At 42.2% G+C, this 25,656-nt stretch overlaps 1 protein-coding gene across 5 annotated transcripts in view; it reads left to right on the forward strand.

Annotated features, from left to right (window-relative positions):
- LOC132394392 (arf-GAP with SH3 domain, ANK repeat and PH domain-containing protein 1-like) overlaps positions 1-23,747 on the forward strand; it is a 426,165-nt gene extending 402,418 nt beyond the window's left edge. For 3 of the 5 annotated variants that reach the window (XM_059970475.1, XM_059970464.1, XM_059970483.1), the window contains exons 27-30: positions 4,375-4,439; positions 7,097-7,683; positions 12,930-13,052; positions 20,074-23,240. In XM_059970475.1, coding sequence (XP_059826458.1) covers positions 4,375-4,439; positions 7,097-7,683; positions 12,930-13,052; positions 20,074-20,148 — 850 coding nt within the window. In that variant the 3' untranslated portion in view covers positions 20,149-23,240. Of the gene's footprint in view, positions 1-4,374; positions 4,440-7,096; positions 7,684-12,929; positions 13,053-20,073 lie in introns of all 5 variants that reach the window. The other 2 variants (XM_059970494.1, XM_059970502.1) reach the window with 2 other exon arrangements.
- Positions 23,748-25,656: the final 1,909 nt, after the last annotated feature.

Below are 25,656 nucleotides of genomic sequence, written 5' to 3' on the forward strand. Positions count from 1 at the left end.
TTTGAAGTAGAATATATTGTTAGACACTGCTGTGCAATTACAGAATTGTCTGTTGTATTGCAGACTTTAAGTATCTGTCCAAATACAAATCTGCAGATGCTGTAGATCTGAAATAAAAAACAAAGTCAGGCAGAATTTCTGGAAATGAAATCAGAGTGTTAATGTGTAGCTCCAAAATTGGTGTGGGAGAAATGTGTTTGAATTGATGAGTCATCAGAACCAATATTGGGGAATCAAAGTTGTTCCAATGGGACAGGGTCCCCCTGACCCATGCTGGGACCAAAGTTCTGGAAAATCACATAAGTATAGATATGAATTTAAACCAAGTGTTCCAACCTTTTTTATGTCATGGATCAATGCCATTAAGCAAGGGAACTCCTGCTTTAAACTAAACAGTATATGGGTGGGTTCGATAGCTCGGAAAAATATGGATAATGTAAAAGGGGAAGGGAGTGCAACGGGGCTTATTGAAGTCTCCAGAATATGGAGTTAAGGCAAAAGAAAGGGATAACAATTTAACTTCATGAAACTGGAGACAAAATTGAAAAGAAGGGTGGTGAATACAGGGCTGAAGGTGCTATATTTGAATGCATGCAGTATATGCAATAAGGTAGATAATCAGTTAGAAATTGGCAGGCATGAACATCACAGAGTCATGGTTCAAAGATCACAGCTGGGAGCTTAACATCCAAGGATACACATCTTACTGAAAAGACTGGCATGTGGACAGAGGGGTTGGGTGGCTCAGCTGGTTAAAAATGAATTCAAATCCTTGGCAAAAAGTGACATAGGGTCAGGAGATGTGGAATCCTTGTGGGTGAAGTTATGGAACTGCTTGGACAAAAAGATGCTGATGGGACTTGTATACTGGCCTCTGAACAAAGAAATTTTAGATGAATGGAATAAGTATTTTGTGGCAGTCTTCACTGTGGAGGAAATCAGCAGCATGCCAGAAATTTGAAAGAGTGGGGGCAGAAGTGAGTATAGTCGGTATTACTAAGGAGAAGGTGCTTGGAAAGGTGAAAGATCTAAAATAGGTAAGCCACCTGGACAAATGGATTACACCCCAGGGTTCTGAATGAGGAAGCTTAAGAGATTGTGGAGGTATTAGTAGTGATCTTTCAAGAATCAGTAGATCTGGAATGGTTCCAGAGGAGTGGAAAATAACAAATGTCATGCCACCCTTTAAGAAGGAGAGAAGTAAAAGACAGGAAATTATAATCCAGTTAGCCTGACTTCAGTGGTTGGCAAAATGTTTGAGTCCATAATTTAAGGATGAGGTTTTTGGGCTTGGAGACACACGATAAAATAGGCCGAATTCAGCATCGGTTTGTTAAGGCAGGGTGTCCCAACCTTTTTTATGCCATGGACTCCTACCATTAACATGGTTGGGAACTCCTGCCTTAAGGGGAAATCTTGCCTGTTGGAATTCTTTATTTAAATAAAAGTTCAATAAGTTCTTGATTGGTAAGAGTGTCAAAGGTTACGGGGAAGAAGGCAAAGGAATGGGGTTGAGAGGGAAAAACAAATAAGCCATTATGGAATAGCATAGCAGACTCGATGGGCTAAATGATCTAATCTTGTTCCTATGTCTGATTTCTTTTGGAAAAAGAAATTTTTAATGTTTAAGGTCCAATTCCCTTTTTCACATCTGGGAATAAGAAAACAAGGTAGCAGAGGTTGGCTGGGTGGGGAAGCAATGAGTCAAAAATAGGTAATCACTTTGCAGACCATCTACATTTAGTCTGCAGGAGTGACCCTGAACTTCCTTTTGTTTTCCACTAATTTACCATTTGTTATGTACCCCGTAACTGGGTGTCTTACCAGCAAAGATAGAAGTGTCCGTTGGAGTCTGGTGATACTATTTTCAACAATATTTATTAGCAAAAATATACAAAATAATATCAATGCGAATATACAGAGAATATACGTTAGCAATACTAAACCTAAAAGTGCGGGTATAATAATAATCACTAATGAAACAAGCTCTATCGTTGTCTAGGGGATAATGAATTGTCAGATGGAAATATAAAGTTCAGTTCAGTTCATGCAGGCTGCAGTAGTTGTTTGTCAATGTGTTGCAATTGTTGGAGAGAGAGAGAACGTGTGAACAGTGAGAACAGTGTGAACAAGATAACAGCTATTATCTTGCCAACCTTCCTTTAAGATTTTGATCCGTCGATGCGTTGTTGTTGTGGCCATTCACGTATGACCCCTCCGCCCTTTAGCTAGACCGTTCTTCCATGGTGGACTCATCACCCAGGCAAGGGTGGACACACACACACAAGCCCCCACTGGTCTCGCTATAAACACTGTGAGTTAAACTTTACCGACCCTTCGTTCAGTCTCCGATCTCCCATCCTATCTCGTGGGGGTTCTGCTGCTCACTAGCGTTTCTCCTGGTGCGTCTGAGGGGTGTCACCCCAGACCTCACTTTTATCCCCACTCACGGGGTCTCAGGTGTCAGTCAGGTTGGGATGATGTAACCCATCAAACCAGCCCACTCTGGTTGCCCCCTGAGGGGTTTCAATGAATAGAACAGTACCAAGTAAACAATCCTTCTCCAAAAGACAATAGCAGTAATCAATGGTTCCGCTCCTCTTTTGTTAGCTGTGTGTCTCTCTCATTAACTTTCATGAGCTGTTATCAATAACAACTGCCCTGGCAGATTTTCTTTTGTCTCTCTTACTTCCTTGTTAGCAGCATTGAAATAGTAGCGATTTGCAATTCTCCAAAGGGGGGGCATGGGCGACTCTGCACCCTTCTGCCCATCAGAGTTGTTCATCCTTCGTAACACATTCAACTTTGACCTTTATAGTTTCCTGTACTCTGACAATGAGTCACAAAGTAAACCTGAGAAACAGTACTTTGTCTTCCTGTTATTTGGGAAGGAACAAGCTAACAGTTCCAGCATCTGTCCAGATTATCCACAGGTACTATCCAGTTCTAATTTACAACAGGCAAGACTGGGCCATGCTGATCACAGAGGAAGACGTTGCCCAGGATCATCCTGAAAGGGACAGTGGGGTCTTAAGAGCGTGACACAGGCAGCTGAGCCAACATTCTGCCGGATCATTACGAACAAATACTTGTGCTTTGAGAAATCAGAATCAGGCTTATTATCACTGGCATGTGACATGAAATTTGTTAACTTGGCAGCAGCAGTTCAAGGCAATATATAATCTAGCAGAGAGAGAGAGAAAAATAATAAATAAAACTTAATATGTAAACAAGTAAATCAATTATGTATATTGAATAGATTTTTTTTTAATTATGCTAAAACAAAAATACTGTATATTGAAAAAAAGGTGAGTTAGTCTCCAAAGCTTCAATGTCCATTTAGGAATCGGATGGCAAAGAGGAAGAAGCTGTTCCTGAATCACTGAGATTGTGCCTTCAGGCTTCTGTACCTCCTACCTGGTGGTAACAATGAGAAAAGGGCATGCCTTGGGTGCTGGAGGTCTTTAGTAATGGACTCTGCCTTTCTGAGACATCACTCCCTGAAGAGTCCTTTGTAGGCTAGTGCCCAGGATGGAGCTGACTAGATTTACAACCTTTTGCAGCTTCTTTCGGTCCTGTGCAATAGCCCCTCCATACCAGACAGTGATGCAGCCTGTCAGAATGTTCTCCACGGTACAACTATAGAAGTTTTTGAGTGTATTTGTTGACATGCCAAATCGCTTCAAACTCCTAATAAAGTATTGCCGCTGTCTTGCCTTATTTATGACTACATCGATATGTTGAGACCAGGTTAGATCCTCAGAGATCTTGACACCCAGGAACTTGAAGCTGCTCACTCTCTCCACATCTGATCTGTCTATGAGGATTGGTATGTATTCCTTCGTCTTACCCTTCCTGAAGTCCACAATCAGCTCTTTCATCTTACTGACATTGAGTGCCAGGGTACTGCTGCGGCACCACTCCACTAGTTGGCATGTTGCTCCTGTACGCCCTGAGACTATACCAACAATGGTTGTATCCTCAGAAAATTTATAGATGGTATTTGAGCTATGCCTAGCCACACAGTCATGTGTAAACAGAGTGTAGAGCAGTGGGCTAAGCACACACCCCTGAGATGCACCAGTGTTGATCATTAGGGAGGAGGATATGTCATCACCAATCCGCACAGACTGTGGTCTTCTGGTTAGGTAGTCAAGAATCCAATTGCAGAGGGAGGTACAGAGGCCCAGGTTCAGCAGCTTCTCAATCAGGATTGTGCAAATGATGGTATTAAATGCTGAGCTTTGTGCTGGAGTAACATATACTGGGAATTTCAAGAGATTACTATTTAAGCAAAATTTTTATTTTATTTTTGGAGGCAACATTCACCAAATTTTACCAATATTTTAACTTTTATCTGTTTTACTTGTACAGTACTGGAACTGGAACAACAAAGACTGCCTTAGGCCCTCGAGTACTTCCAAAACTACCTCAAAAAGGTAAGGTTAAAGCTACGGTGCATCCAGATACTTAATCCCAGTATCATCATACAGTACTATGCAAAAGTCATAGGCACATATGTATATAGCTAGAGTGCCAAAGACTTTTGCACAGTACTATTATTTGTCAATATGGTATGAAGAATGAATTTGTAATCTGGTAGGTGCAATGGATGTTGGGAATGGTGAGGATAGAGTGCATTAGGAGGTGGGGTGGGTGGCACAGGGGCAGACACACAGGCAAGGTCATTTGATTCCAAGCAATTGGTTTATTGATCATTGCAGAATGTCTCTCTGATACTTTCTACTCACTCTGCTCTCCTTTCCCCTTTTCTCAACCATAATTTCCCCACTAGCTGCCCCCTTCACACTCTCAGTCCACAATAAAGACCCATATTAGAATCATGTTTATCATCATTCACATTACTGACTTTTGCACATTACTGTATTTTTCAGAATTATTTCTTTCGTTAGAGCCTTTCTTCACTAATATGCATTATTTACTATTATTAATGTCTATACAGAACAGGAATCTACTTAAGTTTTGTCTAATATATATATATAATATGTCTAGTAGGTGTATAGATAGAGTAAATAGAAGCAGGCCTCTTCCAGTGAGGTTGGCTGAGACTAGAAATGGAGGAGTCATGTGTTAAGATGAAAGGTGAAATGTATAAGGAGAACACGAGGGGGAGAGAATGTAGAACAAGCTACTAGTGGAAGTGGTGCATAGGGTTTGATGTCGATATTTGGATAGGTGCATGGATGGGAGAGGGTATGGAGGGCTATGGTTCCGGTGTAGGTCAATGGAACTAGGCAGAATAATAGTTCAGGATGGGGTGAAGAGCCTGTTTCTGTGATGTAGTGACACACACAAAACGTTGGAGGAACTCAGCAGGCCTGGCAGCCGTGATGGAAAAGAGTAAACAGTTGACGTTTTGGGCTGAGACCCTTCATCAGCTTGGCCTGCTGAATTCCTCCAGCATTTTATATAACCATATAACAATCACAGCACGGAAACAGGCCATCTGGGCCCTCCTAGTCCATGCCAAACTCTTAATCTCACCTAGTCCCACCTACCCACACTCAGCCCATAACCCTCCACTCCTTTCCTGTCCATATACCTATCCAATTTTGTGTATGTTGCTTGGATTTCCTGCATCTCTTGTCTGTGAAGTAGTGTTCTATGTCTCAATATGTCAGTCTGTACCAACAATGAAAAGACTCAAATGCTCAAAAAGAATTGTCACAAATTCTACATCATTTGGACAGCTAAGCTAGTTCCCATTCCACTTTCCATTATAGATCTGAACTTCTCAAAATTTCTATGATTCTCAGGAAGATTCCTGGAAGAGTTGGTGTTGTGGCCAGTTCCAAATCTCATTGGTGTTTAGAAGAATATGTCACCCATATATAAATCTCAAGTTGGAAAAATAGGAGAAAAAAAACACAAAACTGCAGTTCTAATCATAGAACATCATTAGAGAAGTAGTCTTGAATTTGGAGACCAGTTCTGCTTACTAAAAATAAGAATTAAAATCACCACTTGAGTTGTATTCACATCCTAGTTTTGCAGTTCTGCTAAGACATGTAACTGCCTCATAAGACAGCAGCACACACAAGCTGTTGGTGGAACACAGCAGTGCCAGACAGCATCTATAGGAGGAAGCACTGACGATGTTTCGGGCCGAGACCCTTCGTCAGGACTAACTGAAAGATAAGATAATAAGGGATTTGAAAGTAGTGGAGGAGGGGGGGATTCAAAATGATAGGAGAAGACAGGAGCAGGTGGGATGAAGCTAAGAGCTGGAAAGGTGATTGGCAAAAGGGATACAGAGCTGGAGAAGGAAAGGATCATGGGATGGGAGGCCTAGGGAGAAAGAAAAGGGGAGGGGAACACCAGGGAGAGATGGAGAACAGGCAAAGAGTGATGGGCAGAGAGAAAAAAAAGAAGGGGGGAAAATAAATAAATCAGAGATGGGGTAAGAAGGGGAGGAGGGGCATTATCGGAAGTTAGAGAAATCAATGTTCATGCCATCAGGTTGGAGTCTACCCAGACGGAATATAAGGTGTTGTTCCTCCAACCTGAGTGTGGCTTCATCTTGACAGTAGAGGGGACCATGGATAGACATATCAGAATGGGAATGGGACGTGGAATTAAAATGTGTGGCCACTGGGAGATCCTGCTTTCTGTGGCGGACAGAGTGTAGGTGTTCAGTGAAATGGTCTCCCAGTTTGCGTCGGGTCTCACCAATATATAAAAGGCCACATCGGGAGCACCGGATGCAGTATACCACCTCTCTCATAAGACAGCAGACCTTGTTGGGAATATTAGGTAACAGATGGTTAATGGTTGGATTACTGTCATGGGATATTGAGAGACAATGAAAATCCCCATTTCTGTTGAATGAAAACTTGAGAAACATCAAATAAGATGGAATGTGTGTGTTAAAATAAGGATCTTGTATTTCAGGTTTAAAGCACCAGGTATTTTTTTTTGTATCTCTTACTACATTTCTGGTTTTTGTGAAGTGAGATCCTTAACTGTATATTTGGTGGTATTTGCTGAATGAAAGGGTTTATTTATTGCTTATTTTTTAAATTACAATCAAGATTTTGATCACCTAACTAACGACTATATTCATCTTTATTGCTAGTGTCCCTGAGAAAGATTGATAGTGTTCATCACAGTTCAGTCGATAAGTCCAGTACAGAGGCCTTCCAGAAACCGTCACATACAGGGGACTTGCCCCAGAAACCGTCACATACAGGGGACTTGCCCCAGAAGCCATCACATACAGGGGACTTGCCCCAGAAGCCGTCACATACAGGGGACTTGCCCCAGAAGCCGTCACATACAGGGGACCTGCCCCAGAAGCCGCCTCCCGGGGACCTGCCCCAGAAGCCGCCTCCCGGGGACCTGCCCCAGAAGCCGCCTCCCGGGGACCTGCCCCAGAAGCCACCTCCCGGGGACCTGCCCCAGAAGCCGCCTCCCGGAGATCTGCCCCAGAAGCCCAAAGACCTGCCACCAAAACCACAATCAGGAGACATCCCACAAAAACCCCATGTAGATGTCCTCCAAAAGCATCAGTCTGGGGAGGCAGCCCAGAAACCTCAGGCTGAAGAGATTTCTCCAAAACAACTTACTGGAGACACGCCAATGAAACAACCAATTGATGATACGAATGATACGTTGTCCAGTTTGCCCGAGACTCCTGTGCCTCTGCCACGAAAGATAAATACAGTAAGTTTTGCATCTCTTCTCCCCATTATGAAGTTTGATTACATTTTTAAAAAATTACCTTGTACAAAAAAGTACGTCAGTCATGTTGATGTGGAAAAATAATTATGTTGCAGTACTTCTGAGAACTCCATACTTTTATTCTTGAGTCTTAGGCTTCCATTTACTGTAGATAATAGCTTTTCTCTCAATAATTGGGAAAAGAATTTCAGGATGTATATTGTATACATTTCTCTGACATTAAATGTACCTATTGAAACCTATTGAAAATATTAACACATACAAACAAGCTGAAGGAACTCAGCAGGTCGGGCAGCATCCGTGGAAGTGAACAGTCACCGTTTCGGGCCGAGACCCTTCGGCAGGACAGAAGAAGGGGGCAGGGGCCCTATAAAGAAGGTGGGGGAAGGCTGGTAGGTGCCAGGTGAAAAACCAATCAGAGGAAAGATCAAGGGGTGGGGGGTGGGAAGCAGGGAGGGGATAAGCAGGAAAGGTGAAGAAGGAATGTTCACCTTCCTCCCTCAGAGAGGGTGGTTACACCTTCCTGTAACCACACTCTCAAAGCATTTCATCACTGTCGATGTGAGTGCTACCAGGCGATAGTCACTAAGGCAGCCCACATTATTCTCCTTTGGCACTGGTATAATTGTTGCCTTTTTGAAGCAAGTGGGGACTTGCACCCGTAGCAGTGAGAGGTTGAAAGTGTCCTTGAATACTCCTGCTAGACGGTTGGCCCAGGTTTTCAGAGCCTTACCAGGTACTCCATCGGGACCTTCTGCCTTGCGAGGGTTCACTCTCTTTAAAGACGGTCTGACATTGGCCTCTGAGACAGAGATCACAGGGTCATCAGGTACAGCAGGGATCTTCACAGCTGTAGTTGTGTTCTCCCTTTCAAAGCCAGCACAGAAGCTGTTGAGTTCATCTGGTAGTGAAGTATCGCTGCCAGTCATACTATTGGGTTTCGCTTTGTGGGAAGTAATGTCTTCCAGACCCTGCCAGAGTTGCCATGCATCCGACATCACCTCCAACCTGGTTCGAAATTGTCTCTTCGCCCTTGAAATAGCCCTGCACAAATCACGCCTGGTTTTCTGGTACAGGCCTGGGTTGCTAGACTTGAATGCCACAGATCTAGCCTTCAGCTGATGACGTACCTCCTGGTTCATCCATGGCTTTTGGTTTGGGAATGTACAGTAAGTCTTTGTAGGCACACACTCATCCACACAGGTTTTAGTGAAGTCAGTAACAACTGCAGTATACTCATCCAGATTCAAAGATGAATCCCCGAATACAGTCCAGTCCACCGATTCAAAGCGGTCCTGTAGGCACTCCTGTGCTTCTCTTGCCCAAACCTTCTTTGTCCTCATTACCAGTGCTGCAGTCTTCAGTCTCTGCCTCTACTCAGGGAGTAGAAGTACAGCTCGGTGATCAGACTTCCCGAAGTGAGGGCTTGGAATAGCACGGTAGGCATTGTTGATGGTGGTGTCACAACTCTAATCCATATGGCATCCTGTAAACATCTTCTGCTCCATTATCAAAGCCTCCACATGCTTCCTGTAATGGGACAACCAGAATTGCACACAGAATTCCAAGTGTACCTAACTAAAATTTTATATAACAACTGTTGTGGTAGTTAATGGTTCACTCCTTTGCCACTCAGTTAGCTACTCCCACATGGGAGGTGTTCACATATTGTACAAGCAACATTGTCAATTCAGTTCAGGTGAATATCCTGCAAGGCTGGCATCCTAGTGTGCTCTGCACTCTCCCTCAATATCGAACACAATAGCTACAAATGTGGTTTTCTTACTTTTACGCTCCACGGCCCAACAAATACAAGCATGCCATATACTTTATCATCCTATCTATTTGTGTGAGAGGTGATCTTCAAATACATTACACTCAGAATAAAGGGATGTCCTCTTAAGTCTGATGTAAATGATTTCTTCTCTCAAGTGGATTAACTTTATTTGCCATACACGTTGACAAGTATTAGGAATTTGTTGTGGTGCATTGGCACAACATGTAACAAAATACAACATTCAACAATTTTAAAGAATGAAGAATTATATTAAAATAAAGTTAGAGGTTAAAGTACAAACATGCAATAAAATGTGCATTAAAATATATGTAACCCTTTCACCATTGCTCGTAGCAAACTTGGCTCGTTACCTAACTCCGGCTGGCACTCGCATGACTCAGTATCGGATGGGTAATGGTGAGAAGGCCACTTTCAATAAACACACATGTTTAGGGTCAGTATGGTTCAGGTTCAACCAAACAGGAAAGTTGGAATGTTCCAATAAAGGAACAAAAATTATGGTGAAAGCTGTGTAAATACTGCCCCGTGCAAAGTTATCATTCACCAAGAAATAACCGATTGTACACTGGCATAGAATTACAGTGGAAGTATTTTTACAGAAATTTCAACTTGAACAAACGGCGGTGGGGGGGGTGGGCGGGGGGGAGCAAAAAAGTGCCCAATACAGTTAAACCAGTCTAAATGTGCACATAAATGTTGGGGTAGTCAGGTGCTTTGCTTTGATTACTTACATGCTGAACATTCTTGTGTGAAAGACACCAGCCATAGTTCTGCCTTCCCTTAAAGGCCATTTCGAACCAATGGAGTATTGGCACTTCCTGCTTGGATCCATTTGTCTGACGAAGCACTTCAAAGGGTCTCTCCTTTGAGCATCTTCCCTTGTGCTCCACTCTGCACCTCCCGCCAACCAAAGACACAAAGCCAGAATCCTGTCCTTAAGAAATCTTTTCCCGCCCAGCTCTCTCAGCATCCGACTGGACAGAATGTTACAGCACATCACCAGATAAACCCAATTGGCTGACACAACATTCCCATGTTGAGCAAACAGCTCCTTGATATCAGCCGAAGCCAAAACACTAGTCTATGAAGTTTAACTAACTGAACATACTGCTTTAGCAGAAAATTGCTAAAATACCTAACAGTATAGCGGTAGACATACAACAAAACATTACCTTAACCGGGGTGCTACACGTAAATATCAGCACGTATTTACAGTACAGTGATGAGGGGACTAACTCAAGTGGTTGATTAGATCAACCAATCGAGTAACACAGTGGTGTAGCGATTAGTGCAACACTATTATAGCTTGAAAAGTTCTGGAATTCAATTCTGGCACGATTTTATAAGGAGTCTCTGGTACACCTCTCTATGGAATGCATGCGTTTTCCCCAGGTGCTCTGGTTTCCTCCCACAGTTTAAAGATATGCCAGGTAAGTTAATTGGTCATTGTACATTGACCAGTGATTAGGTTATGGTTAATGCAGGTTGTGGGGTTGCGTGGTCAGAAAGACCACTCAGAGGTCTTAAAAGTACATTTAATGTCAGAGAAATGTATACAATATACATTCTAAAATACTTTTTCTTTGCAGCAACCATCCACGAAAACAGACAATCCCCCCTCCCTCACTAGCAAAAAAAAAAGCATCACTAAATTAATTAATTACCTACATGGAGCAGAAACTTTTAAGATGTTGTGCAGTTTTTGTTTTAATAGCCCTACTGTACTTTCCAGAAGGATGCTTTTAGAAAGGCAGTTTGCTGGGTGGGTAGTGTTCACAATGATTTTTCCTGCCCATTCCTTTGTCCTGAATACATGCAACTCATGCAGTGATGGTAGACTTAAAGAACCATAATAAACTTGACAGATATAGTTTCCATCGTGCTGACACTGCTTGATCAGGTTATGACTTTCTGCTGCTACCTCCTTCATTCAGAAAATTTTCCAATAGTGAACATCAGGCTAACCTGTTTATAGCTGCTTTGAATAAATTTTCCAAGAGGTGAAGCCAATCCATTACAGAGTTTTTGATATGTCAATAACAGGCCACACAAGATAGGTCAAGGATCTTGTGGCAGAAAATAGAGACAATCCCATCAGCAAGTAGCCTACTTCCATAGAGTCTCAGTGATGCCACAACCTGCCCCTATACCTCCTGTTTTATTTCAGATTTCTATCTTGTGCAATTGAATTCATTTGCAAATACAGCCGCGAGGGATTGGTTCCAGGACCCCTCGTGGATACCAAAATTCACGGATGCTCAAGTCCCTTATTCAACCAGTCTCACTGTGCTGGACATTAGGACCCAGCGGCAGAGATCTGAATCCACAGTGTTTCTGCTCACGAAGAAAATCACGATCGCGATTGAAAATATAGTGGAAATAATAAAGTGATCGGAAAGAGGTGAAGCGCCATCGGTCATTGGAAAAGCGTTAGGCTGTAGTCGGTCAACGATCGGAACAATTTTAATGGATAAAGTGAGAAAGGCTGTGCCCCGATGAAAGCTACAATTATTACTAAGCAACACAGTGGTTTAATTTTTGAGTTTTGGGTTTTTGATCCCTGCATCAACCTGGCACGGTGGAGAGTGCACTCGATGGTGGTCTGTCACTGGATCGAACTCAGGAAGAAGTTCCCCAGCACAGCGCTGAAACATAGGTTCTTAAGTGTTTTATATGCATAGAAAGGTAAAATATATGCTATATACTAAGACAAACATTTGACTAACTGACACTAAGTAATACCAGATGTACCTGTTCTGACTTACTGAGTAAGAGAACCAATTTTTTTCGATCCCAATCCTCTCGTATACTTTAAATCATCTCTAGATTACTTATAATACCTAATATAATGTAAATGCTATGTAAAATAGTAGTTATACTGCATTGTTTAGGGAATAATGACAAGAAAAAAAACGTCTGTACATGCTCGAACAACAAGTGCTGGAAGAGCACTTCCGGGTTTTCGCGATTCGCGGGTAAGGAGGGCTGACTGTAGATCATTATAGCTCAGCACAGGCCCATGATGCTGTGCCAATATTATAATCCACTCTAAGATTATTACTGCCCTGGGAGAAAGACACTGGCTAGCCACTTGATCTATACCTCTTATCATTTTGTACACCTAAAGCAAAGTCCCTTCTAACCCTCCTTCGTTTCAGAGAAAGCACTGGGTCACTCAACCTATCCTCATAAAACATGGCATAATACCAGGCAACATCCTGGTAAATCTCCTCTGCAACCTCTCTAAAGCTTGCTTGTCCTTACTATAATGAGGCAACAATGTTTATATTATTTCAGAATTCTGCAGGACATAGCATCGAAGTAGTGCCATCACTATTAGCTGTATTTAAATGTTGAAGGAATACTGTAATTGTACTCTATAATAGAAGGGCACTCATATATTTACAATAATCATGCCTTGCTTTTGTAGGCAAAGAATAAAATCCGAAGAGTGAAAACCATATATGACTGCCAGGCAGATAATGATGATGAACTTACATTTATTGAGGGAGAGGTAATAGTTGTAACTGGTGAAGAAGACCAGGAATGGTGGGTAAGTATTTAAGAGCAATAGTTTTGCAATATTGAGCTTTTATTCTTTGTTCATTGGGAATTTGAAATGGAGGCAACTGTATGGTAGTGTAATGCTTTCCAACACCAGTAATCCAGGTCTGATTCCCACTACAGTCTGTAAGGTACTTGCACATTCTCACTGTGTGAATTTCCTATGGGTGCTCCGGATTCCTCCCACATTCCAAAGACATAGAGGTAAAGGTTAGTAAGTTGTGGACATGCTATGTTGGTGTCGGAAGCTTAGTTACACTTGCAGCTGTGAACTATGTTGGTCCTGACACAAATGACACGTTTCACTGTATGTTCTGATGTACATACGATAAATATCTAATCTTTAAAAATCTCTTATCTTTGTCTATCTTTGCTGTCGCACTGTGATTTATAAGACCATAGGACGCAGGAGCAGAATTTGGCTCTTCGAGTCTGCTCCACCATTCAATCCTTTTCTCCCCTCCTCAGCCCCATTCCCTGGCTCTTTCCCCATAACTTTTGATGCCCTGTCCAAACAACAACCTATCAAGCTCCGACTTAAATATACCCAACAGCCTCTACAGCTGTCTGTGGTGGTAAATTTCTCAAATTCTCGGCTTCTCTGTTTTAAATGGACACTCCTCAACATTTGAAAGGATTCAATAAGATCCCCCCTCATCCTTCTATGTTCCAGCGAGTACAGACCTAGAGCCATCAAATATTCCTAAAATGATAATCCTTGTGAACCTCATCTGAGCCCTCTCGAATGTCAGCACTTATTTTCTTAGATTAGGAGCCAAAATTGTTCACAATACTCAAGATGAGGCCCCACCAGTGCCTTACAAAGCCTCAGCATCACATCCCTGCTCTTGTATTCTAGACCTCTTGAAATGAGTACTAACATTGCATTTGCCTTCCTCCCCACCACCTCAACCTTCAAGTTTATCTTTAGGATGTTCTGCACAAGGGCTCCTAAGTCCTTTACATCTCAGATTTTTGGATTTTCTCTCTGTTCAAAAAATAGTCTGCACATTCATTTCTACTACCAAAGTGCATGACCGTGCATTTTCCAACATTGTATTTCATTTGCCACTTTCTTGCCCATTCTCCTAAACTGTCAAAGGTCTTCTACTGCCTTCCTGTTTCCTCAACACTACCTGCCCCTCCACCAATCTTTGTACCATCTGCAAACTTGGCAACAAAACCATCTATTCCATCACCTAAATCATTGATATACAGCATAAAAAGAATCGGTCCCTGTGTAACAGCACTAGTCACTGGCAGCCAACCAGAAAGGGTTCCTTTTCTTCCCACTCGCTGCCTCCTACCAATAGGCCAATACTCTAACCATGCCAGTATCTTTCCTGTATACCATGGGCTCTTGACTTGATAAGCAGCCTCATGTGTGGCACCTTGTCAAAGGCCTTCTGAAAATCCAAACATACAATATCCACCGTATCCCCTTTATCTATCCTATTTATAATCTCCTCAAAGAATTCCAACGGGTTCGTCAGGCAGGATTTTCCCTTAAGGACACTATGCTGACTTGTCTTGTCCTGTGTCGCCAAGTACTCCATCACCTCATCCTTAACAATTGACTCCAACATCTGTCCCACCAGTGAGGTCAGGCTAACTAGCTTATAATTTCCTTTCTGCTGCCTTCCTCCTTTATTAAAGAGTGGAGTGACATTTAAAATTTTCCAGTCCTTTGGCGCCATGCCAGCATTCACTGATTTTTGAAAGATCATTTCTAATGCCACCACAATCTCTAACGCTACCTCTTTAAGAACCCTAGGGTGCAGTTTGTCTGGGTCGGGTGACTTATGTACCTTTAGGTCTCTCAGCTTTTTGAGCACCTTCTCTGTTGTGACAGTAACTGCACCCACTTCTCTTCGCTCACACAGTACAACATCAGGCATACTGCTAGCGTCTTCCACATTGAAAACGGATGCAAAATACTCATTTAGTTCACCTTGTCCCCCATTATTATTTCTCCTGCCTTATTTTCTTGAGGTCCTATATCCACACTCTCTTTTATTTTTAACATTCTTGAAAAAACTTTTACTATCCGCTTTGGTGTTATTTGCTAGCTGGCTTTCATATTTCACCCTTTCCCCTCTAATGATTTTTAAGTTGCTCTCTGTAGGTTTTTAAAAACTTCCCACTCCTCTATCTTCCCACTAATTTTTGCTTTGTTGTATGCTCTTTCTTTTGCTTTTACAATATCTTTGACTTCCCTTGTCAGCCATGGTTGTACTATTTTACCATTTGAGTATTTCTCCATTTTTGGAATACACATGTCCTGCACCTTCCTCATTCTTCCCAGAAACACACACCATTGCTGCTGTGCTGACATCCCTGCCAGCAGCTCCTTCCCATTTACTTCGGCCAACTCTTCTCTCATACCACTGTAATTTCACTGACTCCACAACATGGACAATGTTATCCCCCAGAAGTCAGTCAGGGTCTTCCCAAACCGGAAGCCCTGGATCAGTAGTTCTCTGCAAGTAGCACTTGTAGCGCGACATCGTGCTTACATCGCTGGAGATCAACGAGAGCTCAAGAAAAGCAGCTGTGCACAAAGCTATCAAGGCTGCAAAACAATAATATAGGGAGAAGACTGAGTCAAGATTCACAACAAATAGCACACGTGATTTGTGTCGAGGATTGCAGACTTCAAACCAAACGTTGTGGTGTTGCCAACATCATGGCCTCTGTCCCAGATGAGCTCATTTGTATTCACGCTGGGTTCGATGTTGCTAACTCTGAGCCACCACAACAAGTCCCCCAGCATTTTATGTGTTACCACCAATACCCTCAGCAGCTCACCACAAAGAGTGACCTTCCCAATACCACCTGCCAGTAACCTTCTCTCAGGTTGAATTCCTCCATTGTCCCCATTAGACATTGGAGCAGAATTAGGCCATTCAATCTATCAAGTCTGCGCCACCAATTTAACATGGATGATTTATTATCCCTCTCCCTAACCTTTCACATCCTTATTAATTATCCTCACCTGGTCTTACATATCACCTGCCAGATTGTTCTCCTCCTCCCCTCCGCACCCACCATCCCCCTCACCTGGTCTTACCTATCACCTGCCAGCTGGTACTCCTCCTCCCCTATCCACCCACCATCCCCCTCACCTGGTCTTACCTATCACCTGCCAGCTGGTACTCCTCCTCCCCTACCCACCCACCATCCCCCTCACCTGGTCTTACCTATCACCTGCCAGCTGGTACTCCTCCTCCCCTACCCACCCACCATCCCCCTCACCTGGTCTTACCTATCACCTGCCAGCTGGTACTCCTCCTCCCCTACCCACCCACCATCCCCCTCACCTGGTCTTACCTATCACCTGCCAGCTGGTACTCCTCCTCCCCTACCCACCCACCATCCCCCTCACCTGGTCTTACCTATCACCTGCCAGCTGGTACTCCTCCTCCCCTACCCACCCACCATCCCCCTCACCTGGTCTTACCTATCACCTGCCAGCTGGTACTCCTCCTCCCCTACCCACCCACCATCTCCCTCACCTGGTCTTACCTATCACCTGCCAGATTTGTTCTCCTCCTCCCCTCCCCACCCACCATCCCCCTCACCTGGTCTTACCTATCACCTGCCAGCTGGTACTCCTCCTCCCCTACCCACCATCCCCCTCACCTGGTCTTACCTATCACCTGCCAGATTGTTCTCCTCCTCCCCTACCCACCCACCATCCCCCTCACCTGGTCTTACCTATCACCTGCCAACTTGTTCTCCTCCTCCCCTACCCACCCACCATCCCCCTCACCTGGTCTTACCTATCACCTGCCAGATTGTTCTCCTCCCCTACCCACCATCCCCCTCACCTGGTCTTACCTATCACCTGCCAGCTGGTACTCCTCCTCCCCTACCCACCATCCCCCTCACCTGGTCTTACCTATCACCTGCCAGATTGTTCTCCTCCTCCCCTCCCCACCCACCATCCCCCTCACCTGGTCTTACCTATCACCTGCCAGCTGGTACTCCTCCTCCCCTACCCATCATCCCCCTCACCTGGTCTTACCTATCACCTGCCAGATTGTTCTCCTCCCCTACCCACCATCCCCCTCACCTGGTCTTACCTATCACCTGCCAGATTGTTCTCCTCCCCTACCCACCATCCCCCTCACCTGGTCTTACCTATCACCTGCCAGATTGTACTCCTCCTCCCCTACCCACCCACCATCTCCCTCACCTGGTCTTACCTATCACCTGCCAGATTGTTCTCCTCCTCCCCTCCCCACCCACCATCCCCCTCACCTGGTCTTACCTATCACCTGCCAGATTGTACTCCTCCTCCCCTACCCACCCACCATCCCCCTCACCTGGTCTTACCTATCACCTGCCAGATTGTTCTCCTCCCCTACCTTCCTTCTTCCAGCTTCTGACTTCTTCCTTTCTAGTCCTGATGTCAAGTCTCTGCTTGAAGCATTGACTGTTTATTCTCTCCATCGATGCTGCCTGACCTGCTGAGGGTTGGTACGGTAGCGTAGTGGATGGTGTAACACTATTACGGTGCCAGCAGCCCGTGTTCAGTTAATGCCACAGTCTCTAAGGAGCTTGTCTGTTCTCCCCATGACCATATAGGTTTCCTCTGGGTGCCTTGTCTCCTCACACATTCCAAAGATATATGGGTTAGCAGATTAATTAGTGACATGGGTGTATTAGGGTTGTAAGGACTCAATGGGGTGGAATAGCCTGTTACTGTGTTGTATCTCTAAATAAATAAAATTTTATGCATGTAGTGAAAATAAAAATTAGTTGGCTAATTGCCAGTGTGCAAAAGCAATGATAGCTAAGAGAACTGGTGGCAGAAATAAAGTCCTTTTTGCTGATACTTATAGCAGGAACAGAAGAAGAGGACAGCGGTATTAGGGGACTCTATAGTCCAGGGGACAGATAGGCAATTCTGTGGATGCAAAAAAGAAACAAGGATGGTAGTTTGCCTCTCGGGTGCCAATGTTCATCACGTTTCTGAACACGTCCACAATGTCCTGAAATGGGAGGGTGAGCAGCCAGAGCTCATGGTGCGTATGCTTCCAACGACAGAGGTCGAAAAAGGGTGGAGGTCCTGAAAGCAGAATACAGGAAGGAAGCTGAGAAGCAGGACCTCAAAGGTAGGAATCTAGGGATTGCTGCCTGTGCCACGTGACAATGAGTATAGGAATAAAATGAGGTGGAGGATAAATGCATGGCTTGAAGGTTTAGAGCGGGGGCAGAGATTTACATTTCTGGATCATTGGGACCTCTTTTGGGGCAGGTGTGACCTGTACGAAAAGGACGGGTTGCACTTGAATCCAAGGGGGACCAATATCCTGTCAGAGAGGTTTGCTAATGCTATTAAGGAGAGTTCAAATTAGATTTGCAAGGGGGTGGGAACCAAAGTGAAGAGGCAGAGGATGGGGAGGTTGGAGCACAAATAGAGACAGCTTGTAGAAAGCTTGTGAGGAAGGATAGTCAGATGTTAGAGCAAAGATGCGGTCAGTCTGAAGGTTTGAGATGTGTCTGCTTTGATGCAAGCGGATGAACTTGGAATGTGGATCAGTATGTAGAACTGTGACGTTGTGGGCATTACAGAGACTTGAATGTCTCAGGAGCAGGAATGTGTCAGGCTTTAGATGTTTCAAAAAGAACAGGGAGGGAGGCAGAAGAGGTGGGAGTGTGGCATTACTAATCAGGGATAGTGTCACACTGCAGAAAAGGAGGAAGCCATGGAGGGATGATCTACTGAGTCAGTGTGGGTGGAAGTCAGAAACAGGAAAGGGGCAATAACTCTACTGGGCGTTTTTATAGACTTCCCCCAGTAGTAACAGGGATATCAACGAGCAGATTGGGAAGCAGATTCTAGAAGGGTGCAATAATAATAGGCTTGTTGTGATGGGAGATTTTAACTTCCCTAATATTGATTGGCATCTCCTTAGTGGAAGGCGTTTAGATGGGGTGGAATTTGTTAGGTGTGTTCAGGAAGGTATCCTGATGCAATATGTAGATAGGCCTACAAGAGGAGAGGCTGTACTTGATCTGGTATTGGGAAATGAACCTGGTCAGGGGTCAGGTCTCTCAGTGGGAGAGCATTTTGGAGGTAATGACCACAACTCCATCTCCTTCACCAGAGTGCTAGAGAGGGTAGACAATTTGGGAAAAAGTTTGATTGTGGTAAGGGGAAATATGATGCTGTTAGGCAGGAACTTGGAAGCAGATGTTCTCAGGGAAATGTACGGCAAAATGTGGCAAATGTTCAGGGAGTTCTGCACAGGTATGTTCCATTGAGGCAGGGAAAGGATGGTAGAGTTAAACAATCATGGTGTACAAAATATGTAGAAAATTTAGTTAAGAAGAAAAGCTTACGGAAGTTTCAAGAAACTAGGTACTGTTAGAGCTCTAGGAAATTACAAGGTTGCGAGGAAGGAGCTTAAGAATGGAATTAGGAGAGCCAGAGGGGGTCATGAGTAGGCCTTGGTGAACAGGACTAAGGAAAACCCAAAGGCATTCTACAAGTATGTGAAGAGCAAGAGGGTGAGCCATGTGAGATTAGGACCAATCAGGTGGTGAGAGTGTAGAATTATCTGCCAGCAGTGGTGGATGTGGGTTTGAGTTCAGCATTTCAGAGAAATTTGGTTAAGAACATGGATTGGAGGGTATGGGTTGATGGGACCAGGCAGAGCAACAGTTTGGCATGGTCTAGATGGGTTGAGGGGTCTGTCTCTATGCTGTAGTGCTCATTATTCTAATGTTTTTAATTACATACAGAACAATTGATAACTGAGCTACATTTGAATCTTGCTAAATTATGCACTGCTTCATTTAGGAAGACTCAAGACAACTGATGGTCATCACTTGTTGGACAAGAATTGGCAGCAAATAGTGAAAGCTTACTATTGCTAGCAAAAAAACATTTTATTTAGATTTAACATTCGTAGTGAATATTAAATGAAAAAGTGTTTTCTTGTATTCAGCTGAATGTCAATTGGTTCAATATTGAATGTTTATATTTCTAATGTTGACAGATTGGTTACATCGAGGGACAGCCTGACAGAAGTGGTGTCTTTCCAGTCTCTTTCGTGCACATTTTATCTGACTGACCATTGAGGAACTTGAGCATCACATTCACAACAGTGGGACCTTCTATTCGATATAGTAAAGCACCCGCAGCTTCCCTATTCATGTGCATACTTTGTACATAAATGATCAAAAGTTCTTTTATGCTCACCTCATGAGGTGACTGTATCTAGACGGTGTTATTTGCCTTTGCCAGTATTATAGTAGCCTTGGAATCTGGCACGCCTTACTCGGTGTACTACGGTCAACCATGGCATCTAGCACTTAATATGCTGTTGATAGGATATATCTCCTGCCTGCTTATCAAACCATAAGCAGTGTCATTTAGTTATTTAACTATATAAGCTTTTATTCTCGATTTCATCTCAGTATTCTGAATAAAAATAGAGTGGTTTTGCTAAGAATACAGCCAGGTTTCAGTTTGCACTGATCATTTTTGTTCTCTTTCTAACATGGATGCTGTGCATACTGTTCTTAATGTACTCATGGAATTGTGTGTTAATTGTAAGTGGTCAAAGTTACTTGCGAGTGAATGACTGGGGAACTTAAAAATTATTTTACCTCATCTTGAGGCAATATGTAAAGAAATCCGTGCAAGGATTTATTGTCTGTTACATCAGATAACCAACTAAATTGTTCAAAGAGGGCCTTTTGGCAAATCCACTGAAAATACATGAACATTAGGGATTCAAAACCTTTAAGTTTGTTGTTAGTATTTTAGAGCAGTGCTTGGATTGCTATTTTAACAAGTTGTTGAAAAATTTCTGCCTCTTCTGCATACATTCCCAATTAACCTTTCATTAGGTTAAATACATTTAAATTCTGTAATGGTCAACACTGCAATTGTATTAGTTAAGTTATAACAGTAAGATTTGGAAGTTACTGAAGTACCTGGGGGAAAGAGGGGATGGCATTTCCTCCTGGCTTGGTGCTCGGTATCTTGAAGCTGATACTTAACATTGCAACAACAGTGGTAAGGGAGGCTCTTAATAATTGGTGTTAACTACAAGTGGTATATGATGCAGGCAGCAGCTGTACAGTACATGGTGAATGTGTACAGTTATCAGTTTTAAATATTAAATTGCATATGTTTACATACGTAACTTGGAATTGTGCATCAATGATGTACGATCTTTGTTAGCTGAAGATACCATTCCAAAATCTGTTCATTATATCTCCCTCCCTTCTCCCTTCAAAGTATTATACATGTATATCATAAAGTGCAGTGTTTCATTGCAAGAAAGACATTTAATGCTATTGTTCACGTTACATCACATGAAATATACTTTATGCTTGAATGTATTCAATCAATTATTGTTATAGATAATTAACCATTTAGGGATGGGAGACCAATGAGAGACTTTACATTCTTTTTAAACATACCTACATATTTCAACCTGGTTACTTGTGCTCTGAAATAGAGAATAAATTGCATTATTTGCACAAATCTTGAACTGCTTGGGAACAAAGTGACAGTGGATCTTGAGTTGCTTATGGCTTTAAGAACTATACACCTTCATATTCATTGTTGATAATCAGTTATTCCAACTTGTATTAGAGACCAAAAGTCAATACAGAATTATCAAGAGGTCTGCATACATTTCAGGTATTTCCAAGAGAAAGGGTGGGTCTTATTAGTTCTTTAAAATATTCAGTTAATATTGGGTTGATCTCAATTCCAAATGAAAGCTGTTTTCCTTTAAAAAGGATGTAATTTAATTCTTAAGGTACATATGCTTATAAGTAGATATAGATGAAAGGGAATTAAAATCTTCAACCGAATATGATGTTAACTCTGAGACTAGACTTCTTGCCTGGTGCTGCATTGGGCTTGAATTATGTTAAAACTGTTGACAGTAAAAATCCAATTTTTATTTCTCAATAACATTCATGTCTACTGATTAAGTGGCTGGGTCCCAATTCTCCCCAGCCCTTTCCCTTCCTCAGCAATATGAAAATTTCTGGCCCCAATAATTACAGTAGATGTGATGCGTTCATTACAAACAACTGCAAAAGATACTGGTTCCATTTAGCAGAGTTTGGTTTGCTCAAGTTTTTCGTACAAGCCATTGTGCATAAATGAGATGTAATAACATTAAGTATAAATTCTTGGGCTTCCAGCCAGGTAAGTTATCAATTATAACCACCATTTATATTGATATTGTATTGATACCTATACTCAGCTGGAAGCCATAGAAGAGTTTATTCATCATGTATGCCGGGAAAGCACTAGATCCTTTTACATGGTTAAGTATGTTCAGAAAGTTGAATTGATCGTGCATTCTGCTTAAAGCCACAATTGTGCGGTTAATGATTCAAATAGATTTATTTAATTTTTAAACTGTAACATGGATTACTTATATGAATGATAAACAACTACACTAGTTTTGTCATTAACGTATCCCTTTATCATGGATTACGTTCCCTTAAAACTAGATAATGTAAATCAGCTGGTACTATCAATCTACTGGATGAAAAGGTGTACAGCTTACCATATTGTGTATTTTCATTTTTTAATTATGTATAAGAATTGCTGTAGGAAAATATTTTAAAAAGCAAACATTGTTTGTGTTCAGATATTATATTGCAACATAAAATCCTGTGACATGTTCCAAACTGAATGCAGTGATTTTCTCTCATTCCTTCCATCAAAGTAGTTAATTAAGATGAATGCTGCTTCCTCCATTTGTGCTGTATCCTGCACCTTTTACAAAATTCAGTCTTGCTTGTGTGGAAACCGTTAAAATCAATCATCATTAAAATGATTATTTCAAAGGCAAATTCAATTTATTATCAAAGTACATATATGTCACTATATACAACCGTGAGATTACTTTTCCTACAGGCATTCACATTAAATACAAAGAAACAGTAGAATCAATAAAAAATTACACACAGAAAAGCAACCAATGTGCAAAAGACGAGGAATTGTGCAAATACAACAAAAAGATAACTAAGTAATAAATAGTATTCAAAACATAAATTGTAGTGTCTTTGAAAGTGAGTCCTTAGGTTGTGGAATCAGCTTAGTGTTAAAGTGAGTGGAATTGTCCAATGCTGGTTCAGAAGACTGATGGTTGAGGTGTAATTGTTTCTGAATCTGCTGGTGTGGTATTGCCATAAAACTAATCAACATTAAGTGTATGGTCAATACTCAGTTAATGGAGAAGAACAGAATAGGTTTCAACAAAAGCACGAGATTCTGCAGATGCTGGAAACAAATATTTGAATGGTACAGTATCGGGTTGTCTTAAAATTGCACTTATGAAGTGGCTCCAAGAACTATACCAACACCATTGTACAAGATAATGAGAGGCATTGATCGTGTGGATGGTCAGAGGCTTTTTCACAGGGCTGAAATCGCTAGCATGAGAGGGCATAGTTTTAAGGTGTGTGGAAGAAGGTACAGAGGAGATGTCAGGGGTAAGTATTTTACATAGAGAGTGATGAGTGCGTGGAATGGGATGCTGGCAGCAGTGCTGGAGATGGAAACAACTGGGTCTTTTAGAGACTCCTGGATGGCTACATGGGGCTTTGAAGAATAGAGGGCTATGGGTAAGCCTAGGTAGTTATACGGTAATGACATCTTCAGCACAGCTTTGTGGGCCAAATGGCCTGTATTGTGCTGTAGGTTTTCTAAGTTTCTACCATTCTTTCTGATGTTGAACTACCAATTTGTAAAATTGTACAAAAACAGCTTAACTCTTTAGCTCTGTGAAAAATGTAATTGCATTTTATCGATTTTTATCTGAGGAATGTATTAAAATGAAAATTCACAAGGATGTTGCCAGGACTTGAGGACCTGAGTTATAGGAAAGGGTTAACCAGATTAGGACTTTATTCCCTAGAGCACAGGAGAATGAGGGGAGATATAATACTGTACAAAAATTATGATAGGGTAAATGTAAGCAAGCTTTTTCCACTGAGGTTGAAGAGTAAAACTAAAGATCATGGGGTAAAGGTGAAAGGGAAACGTGAAGTGGTGAATGTGTGGAACGAGCTGTCGATGCAGCTCAATTTCAACACTTAAGAAAAGTTTGGATAGATACATTGATGGGAGGCATAAGAGACGCTCTGGTCAGATGCAGCTTGTTGGGACTAGGCAGATTACTACTGCGCGGACTAGAAGGATCAAAGGGACTGTTTCTGTGCTGTAGTGTTCTATGATTTAAAGAAATAATTCATTTTGGTTTGTCATATAAATCACTTAACATGCGATTTGAGTGTTGAGGTCAACATTAAAAACAAAATCAGCCTTGACTCTTGTAAATTAAGATTTAATATTTTAAAAAAGAATCCAAAGACTTCAAGGTGAATTTGTATATTGCTGTTATTTTGTACTTAAAGTATTGGATGAACATTGAGTAATGTAAAATATTAAAATGAAAATCACAAAGGATTGTTTTTGATTAATAAAAGTCCTCAGCAATCCTGCAGTAACACATAAAATGCTGGAGGAACTCAGCAGGTCAGATAGCAAGTACAGAGAGAAAGAAGCAGTTGACATTTTCGGTCAAGACCATTCATCAGGTGTGGAAAGGAAGGGGGATGAAGCCAAAATAAGGAGGTGAGTGGATTCCTTCTTTGGCCCGTTACCTTTTCCACCTATCACCTCACAGCTTCTCACTTCATTTCACCCCACCCCCAAAAACATGGTCACACCTATCACCTGCTAACTATCACTTCCCCCTCCCCACCTTCTGGCTTCTTCCCCCTTCCTTTCCGGTCCTGATGAATGGTCTCTGTCCAATATATCGATCATTTGTTCCACTCCACATATGCTGCTAAACCTGCAGAGTTCCTCCGGCATTTTTGTTACAGAACAGTATCTGCTCCTAAATATTCTATTCAACAATTTTCAATTTGCAGAAAATATTGGGCCTGCAAATTCCTAATACATACTTAATAGATGAGACACAAAATAAATCCTATACTATAATATGCTTTTTCTGGTATTTACCTAACATTAATTATCCTGTTTTTGTTATTTTCTCATTATTTTTGTATATTAGCAATCTTTGTTGCTAAATTATATCCAAATCCATCTTAAATAAAATTTACTCAATAAGCATTTTACTAGGTATCTCCTGTACCTATTAAAGTGCACATGTCCATGGTCTTCTGCACAGTATGGTTGTAACAAGTGGTTATTTAATTTCCTGTTGCCTTGTCAGCTTGCACCAGCCTAGCCAGTCTCCTCTGACTCTCATTAACAAGGCATTTTTGGCCACAGAGCTGCTGTTCACTGGAGCTGTTTTAGCACCTTCTTCTGTAAACTCTAGAGACAATTGTTTGTGAAAGTGTTGACATGTTTGTCAGGTGCCACTGGTAGCGTAGCATTTGGTGCTGTTCTGTATATACTGTAAGTACATGGGTAAATCCTCCCCATCGATTGTGTGGATTTTCTCCAAAGACCTACCGGGTCATAGAACATTACAGCACAGAAACAGGCTTTTTGGCCCTTCTTGGCTGTGCCAAACCATTTTTCTGCCTAGTCCTATTGACCTGCACCCAGCCCATATCCCTCCATA

Source organism: Hypanus sabinus, chromosome 1 (assembly GCF_030144855.1).
Source record: "Hypanus sabinus isolate sHypSab1 chromosome 1, sHypSab1.hap1, whole genome shotgun sequence".
Lineage (NCBI taxonomy): Eukaryota > Metazoa > Chordata > Chondrichthyes > Myliobatiformes > Dasyatidae > Hypanus > Hypanus sabinus.